This window comes from Capricornis sumatraensis, chromosome 3 (assembly GCF_032405125.1).
Source record: "Capricornis sumatraensis isolate serow.1 chromosome 3, serow.2, whole genome shotgun sequence".
In the NCBI taxonomy this organism is placed as follows: Eukaryota; Metazoa; Chordata; class Mammalia; order Artiodactyla; family Bovidae; genus Capricornis; species Capricornis sumatraensis.
The window spans coordinates 39,558,769-39,565,597 of NC_091071.1; the positions used below are offsets into that span (position 1 = coordinate 39,558,769).

General features: G+C 44.9%; 1 protein-coding gene across 1 annotated transcript; it reads right to left on the reverse strand.

The window, feature by feature from the left end:
* Positions 1-721: 721 nt before the first annotated feature.
* OR2C1 (olfactory receptor family 2 subfamily C member 1) lies at positions 722-1,660 on the reverse strand. Its single transcript, XM_068967718.1, has one exon. It carries the CDS (start codon positions 1,658-1,660, stop codon positions 722-724), a length of 939 nt encoding a protein of 312 aa, XP_068823819.1.
* Between the last annotated feature and the right edge of the window lie 5,169 nt (positions 1,661-6,829).

A 6,829-nucleotide genomic window follows, 5' to 3' on the forward strand; every position in this document is an offset into this window, starting at 1 on the left:
AAATGGTCTTGGGAATTCCCTGGTGGTCCAGTGGTTAGGACTTCATGCTTCCACTGCAGGGGGCACGGGTTTCATCCCTGGTAGGGGAATTAAGTTTCCGCAAGTCTCAGGGCCCAGCCAAAAAAGGAAAAATGGTCTTCTTTCAGGATTGGATGAGGCAAAAGGGAAAGTGGGATGTAGACATAAGGAGAGGGTAAACAATGACAGAGGCATATGGGTGGGGAGTGAGGGCAGACAGGCTGAAATACTAAGAAGAGACAAAGAGATGGAAAAAGATGATGGATGGATCAGGTGCAAAGATGAAGTTCTATAGTTCTGATTTCATGGAACTATATAAGATACTGCAAGTGGATAATTAGGAAAAGTCCAGAGTTTAGAAATGTACAAAATTCTCTAAAATACAATACTACACATGTAATATTTATTACACATAATGAATATGTAAAAATAACATGTGGACAGAAGTAACCGTGAGCTGAGTCAACAACCTCTGAGCCTCGATGGCAGCCTCTGCTCTGTTATCTGTGGTCCACAGGAGGATATTTGGTAAATAAGTGTAGAACCTAAGAAATAACACTAGCCATGGGCCGACAGCTTAGTGCTGTGGAGAATAAGCTTGTGCTGGGGTTAGTCCTCCTCATGTTCCCCTGGCCAGAGAAAGAATGAGAAAAAGCATATAGAGATGAAAAGGTGGTAAATGATGAAGGCATTTTCCCTTCTTTCAGCTGACTTCTCTTCCCTTCCCCAGCAGCCTCCTCAGCGCCCCCTTCACCTCCTTGTTCCTCAGAGTGTAAATGAGAGGGTTCACCATGGGTGTGACCACAGAGTAGAAGAGGGAGATGAATTTGCCCTGGTCCTGCTTGCTGGTCTTGGCTGGAAGCAGATACCCATAGATAGCTGAGCCGTAGAAGAGGAGCACCACCAGCAAATGGGAGAGGCACGTGTTAAAGGCCTTCCTGCGTCCCTCAGTGGAGCGGATCTTCAGCACTGCCTGAGCTATGTAGCAGTAGGAGATCAGGATGACGCTCAACGGGACAGCAGTGAAGAACGTGCAGACGCTGTTGAGCACAGCCTCATTGAGACTCGTGTCAACACATGCCAGTTTGATCATAGCAGGCACCTCACACAGGAAGCTGTCCACCCTCCGGTGCCCACACAAAGGAAGCTGCAGAGTGAATGTTGACTGGATCACAGAGTTGCCCAAGCCACCCAACCAGGCAATGGCAGCCAGCAGCCAGCAGAGCCAAGGATTCATAATGGTGGTGTAGTGCAGGGGTCGGCACACCGCAACGAAGCGGTCAAATGCCATCACCACCAACAGGATGCACTCGGTGGCCCCTAGCCAGAGGAAAACATAGAGCTGGGTCACACAGCCACCATAGCTGATGGTCTTGTCTGCTCCCCACAAGCTGGTCAGCATTTGGGGGACTGAGCTAGTAGTAAAGGCAAGGTCCAGGGAGGAGAGGTTGCTGAGGAAGAAGTACATGGGTGTGTGGAGCCGGGCATCCAGGATGGAAAGCAGGATGATGGCTGAGTTCCCAAACAAGGTCAGCAAGTAGGAGAAGAGGATGCCTACAAAAAAGATCATCTCCAGCTGGGGATGGTCAGACACACCCATCAGAATGAAGCCCTCCAAGGAGCTGCTGTTGGCCCTTTCCATCTTTGGTTGCCTTCAGTCACTTGGGGAATCTGTCCAGGGAAAACCAGGAGTAAAGCGAGTGAAGAGGAAGCTGCTGGATTAGGTGGATCTGCATCAGTGTGATTCTGATGTCATTGAGCTTCGTAGTTAAGAACCAGTTTAAACTTTATGATTGTAAGCGTTCATGCAGTCCTCAAACACTGCCAGTCCTACAATGAATGGAAACTTTATTCCATGTGAATATCAAACCTTATTACAGGAATGAAGGAAGTGCCTTATAAAGAACAAAAAGATTGGATCTTCAGTTCAACACAGTAATGACAACAGGATAGAAGGAGTTGAGCGTTGGAGCTAAATGTGGAAATTCTCAAAATACAGATTTACCCAGCCAAAGTTTTGGTGTACTCAGGGAAGGGTCACGCAGACTTGCTGTATTTGGAAAAGCTCCCCAGAAGGTTCTAATAATTTTTTTCCTGTCTTTTCTATATCCTTAACCAGCCCCCAAGTGAAAACTCCTGGTCTAGAAAGATGAAGCTTGAGGGAGAAGGTGATAAGTTTACAAAATCATGCAAAGAATGGGCAGCATGGGCAGACTTACCAAATACAGAAGATACAAATATGTGAGTTTAAAAGAGGTTAATGTAGGACAAAACTTCACTTGAGCCCAAGCACGTGCAGGTGGAACAGGCTAAAGATAGAAACAAGGTTTACTCCAAAGCCAGTTAAATCAGTTATTGGGTGTCCATAATTAGTAAAGGATAACAGAAGATTTCAGAGGCGATCTCTGAAAGTTTGAGGTATATGACCACTGTACCCACCTTAAACGATGGAGTAATTCTTAATATCTCATAAACAAAAATTACCTATTGTTAATAATGGACCAGTTGCCATCTCCTCTCATTGGGCAAGACCTAGGCTTTTCTGAAAATCATGAACCAAAGCCCTTCCCCCTTCTTTGACTAATAAATAAAAGGATCTGAGAAGAAAACAAAAACAGTATTGGGTGAGCTGTCCTCATCCGGACACTGAAGACTGGCAATAAATGCTCTGCCTCTTCCTCTGGACCAGAACTTGTCCACAGGAACTTGGCTGCCACACCTAAAGAGTAGCTTTATGGGAGATGTTCCTCAAGGGATATATGTAAGTGTGCCATCTGGTCCTGGTGCTCCAGGTAGTGATCACTTGGCCACATCTCTTGGCCAAAACCCAAAAACTGTCCTTTCCATCAGTAAGCAGCAGAAACACTGGAGATTCTGATGCTAGATTCCACCCAGGAGTGAGGCAGGAAATCTCTTCTAATTGTCTCTTTCTTCAGATGAGCAATGTAGTCCTTCTACTGAGTCAGGGATGATATAGATTTCAGAACACTTTTCAACCCTCCTTCCTTTCTCTACCTAATACCTTAAGAAGTGACTGCCTATTCTATTCGTTTGGGTCTTAAGGGAGCTGAGTTATTAATCTGATAGCTCATATTTCTGTTCTTCTAACACCCATCTCCCTACTTCCTCCTAGAAGTTCCTGTCCCCTTGTGTCCCTTGAGGAGAAAGACACAGAGACAGACATAGCCCGTCTTCTTCCATAAGCTACCTGGTCTCCAGGTGGCTGATGCTTTGTGGCTGCTCAGTGATCCCACAATTTCTTTTGGTCCCCACTCTGTGCATAACAAGGAATAAACCAGTCAGCACGGGGAAAGGACAGGGCATACCTGGAGTGGGAGGTTACTGACTCCTGACACTCAGCAGATTCAGGAGGGAGCACCATATCAGATGGATTCTTGGCCTGATCTGCACAAACTCCCCAAGCAAACATGACTGTAATAACTTCAAGTTTGAATTCAGCAACTTGACGCTCTTCAGGGTGTTTTCCTCCCTCAAAGGGTCTCTCAACTTGTAATTGAGAGTTCTTGTTCTCAATCACAAGAGTTCTCTTGTAAGCTGGAATGTTAAGCTGATCCGGCACTATTCACATTTTAAGAGGAGCTCAGAGAGGACCATACTGAACTCAGAGCAGGTGCCATTTATGGTGTAATTTAGGAGCACCTAGATGGAGTTTGTTCGGGTACAGAAGGATTTTTAGGGATCACTCGTGTGTGCGTAGATGGTTCCCATCTTGGCCTGTCTGTAAGTTTGTTTTGAACTTTCAAGATGTTGAGAAGAGCAGCCAAGACTTGCTTCTTGGTTAATCCGGGATGCTGTCATGGCCCAACTTCGCCCAGTCTTCTGCCCATTCTTCCCCTAAATCTCACAGTTCTCAGTTGGCCACTTGCAGATTAGCCTCAACAAATATGGAATTTGGAGTTGGCTTTCTCCTATTACAGAAATTGCTCCTGGGCTGTCAGCACTCCCCATATGTGGGTACAGGTTCTCAGAATTCAAGCCTTCCTTTAACATCAGCTTCAGCAATAAACAGAAAGGGAATCATAAAAAATACAAACAAGGAAACCTAGTCCTGATTTCCTTATCCTTCCAGAAAAGTTTTTATATATGATTTATTTTTAAATATTTAATTTATTTGGAGACACTTGACAGTGATACTCCTAAGAGCTCAGTTTGTGCCTATCTTGCATCTAAGTTCTAAGTTCATCTTTTCATGGTGACCTGGTCAAGACTGGAGATAAGGTTTTCAATGTAGGATAACACTGTGGCAGTATGGCATGCAAGGGCTACACAGCAGAATAAACTTTGCCTAGAAGGATGAAGATGGCATGTACGGATGTGAGAGTTGGACTGTGAAGAAAGCTGAGCGCCGAAGAATTGATGCTTTTGAATTGTGGTGTTGGAGAAGACTTTTGAGAGTCCCTTGGACTGCAAGGAGATCCAACCAGTCCATCCTAAAGGAGATCAGTCCTGGGTGTTCATTGGAAGGACTGATGCTGAGGCTGAAACTCCAATACTTTGACCACCTCATGTGAAGAGTTGACTCATTGGAAAAGACTCTGATGCTGGGAGGGATTGGGGGCAGGAGGAGAAGGGGACGACAGAGGATGAGATGGCTGGATGGCATCACTGACTCGATGGACATGAGTTTGGGTGAACTCCGGGAGTTGGTGATGGACAGGGAGGCCTGGCGTGTTGCGATTCATGGGGTGGCAAAGAGTCGGACACGACTGAGCGACTGAACTGAACTTAACTGAACTGAGGAGGATGAAGTCTAAGGTAGATTTGAAGTGTTTGATGGAGTGAACAGGAATCCCACCCCCCAAATCTCAGAATTCAAAAATTAGAAAAGAGGAGTTTGAATCTTAAAGGAGATAAGTATAGGATCAATAAAAGAAAAAATGGTGTAGTTCATAGTAAAACTATGGAACCTATTACTCTTTAGAGGCATCACAGTTTATATTAAAATTTAAGGAACATAAAGGGAGAAGAAGGAAATCAATGATGTCTAGAAGGGACTCTACATCTGATGTTTGCATCAGGGAATATAACCAAGCTCACTTAAATCGATTTCTGATGCTACTGTTGGAAAAAGAATGCTGGATGCAGGATGGCTCAGAAGGCAATTCTAATGATCATAGGATCTTACAAAATTAAAAGAGAGTTAAATGGCAGTACGTCAAATATGTATGAAAACTCCCCACGACAAATTCAGATTGGAAAAAGCTGGATAAGCTTGGTGTTCCAGGAATAGCTCTCCAGGGTACAATCCTCTACAAACTGAGGGCAGTTTGCAGCTGGTTTTCAAAAGGAAAACTGGACAGAGGAGTGCTTGATGTGAGGGCCAGGAAGTAAGCTTTCTGGCCTGTCTTGCATAGGCAGTTCCTTATTGGAGGGTCTTACCTGATTTGCCTGACATTTTAAAAAGGACACGGAGCACGTGCAGATTTTTAGGGAAGAAAAAGCAAAAGAAAATAGGTATTATGGAAAATGTCCAAGACATTAACTTGTTTAAGAAGAAGTGATTAAAGAGAGGTGTTTTTTTTTTTCTTCCAGTTAATGTTTTTGCTATATGGTGGGATTTCAGAGACAGCTGCTCGTACAGCAGGTGCTCTCCTTATATATGAAAAGCAAAAACAGGCTTAAATTAAAAGCAAGAGAAATTGTGCTTTGACATTCTGAGATTTTGGCATGAAAACAATATTGGCAAATTCTTTGGCAAGAGAAAAAGGAATTAAAGATTTTGCTTAGAAATTTATCTAAGTTTAGAGATTTGTCTGACCAGGGGCACTGGGCTATCCCAAAGTCTGCCATGACCCTTTTCTGCTGGAGGATTCTGTTCCTAGGACACATATGTGCACACAAAAGCGTCTTTATTTGGGGGTGGTGTGATCAGGATAAGAATTTTCCAGTTTCTCTCCTAGACACCCTAGAAATGAATTTTATTCCATAAAAGTTCTTAATCTGTAGTTTTATAATTCCCCTGTGAAGTTTAAATATCTTCCTTTCTTATCTCTTTTCTTAGCTGGTATGTGTGTGTCTAACTCTTTTGTGACCCCATGGACTGTAGCCCGCCAGGCTCCTCTGTCCATGGAATTTTCCAGGCAAGAACAATAAAGAGGGTCGCCATTTCCTACTCAAGGGGATCTTCCTGACCCAGGGATGGAACCTGCGTCTCAGGCATTGAACCCACAATGTCTCCAGCATTGGCAGGCAGGTTCTTTACCCCTATGCCACCAAGGAAGGGCTCTCAGCTGATAGAGGAGGTCACAAATGCTCTTGGGGCCCCCATACCATGTCCTCCAAACTTTCTCCAGGAAGTAAGAATACAAAGCCAGCACTTGTAAAAGGTCATTTCATCTGCTCCCTCTCCTCTCTCCAATTCCCCTGACTGCTCTTTCCTTTTCCATCTTCTTCTCCTCTTATACCCTGGATTCTCATTAGTAGAAATCTATGAATCGTCTACGGAAACATACCTTTGGCTTCAAGAGCCCATGCGACTCTGTCACACTGTCACTGGTGCTTGCTGGATCGAGCAGGGGGGAGAGTGTGAAATTAGGAAGGAAGCTGTGCTGCGTGGCTACTCTCCTACCCTCGAGGAGAGGGCTTTTAACCATGGGGTTGGCCCTGGCCCTCTGAGGAGCGCTGGCTCTGACACCCGGAAGCCCAGCTCACTCTTGCTCATTCTGCAGAGCCCAAGGGGGGACCTCTGTCCCCCACAGGCAATTAGCACAAAGCACTTGCATGGCCAGGACGCAGGAATAAGGCAGTCCCTGAAGAACCGACTGGTTCTTTCACCTGAACTCCATCCCCA

Bases quoted from the DNA above. Each gene is read 5' to 3' on its own strand.
- OR2C1 (XM_068967718.1), bottom strand. From the start codon at position 1,660: ATGGAAAGGGCCAACAGCAGCTCCTTGGAGGGCTTCATTCTGATGGGT.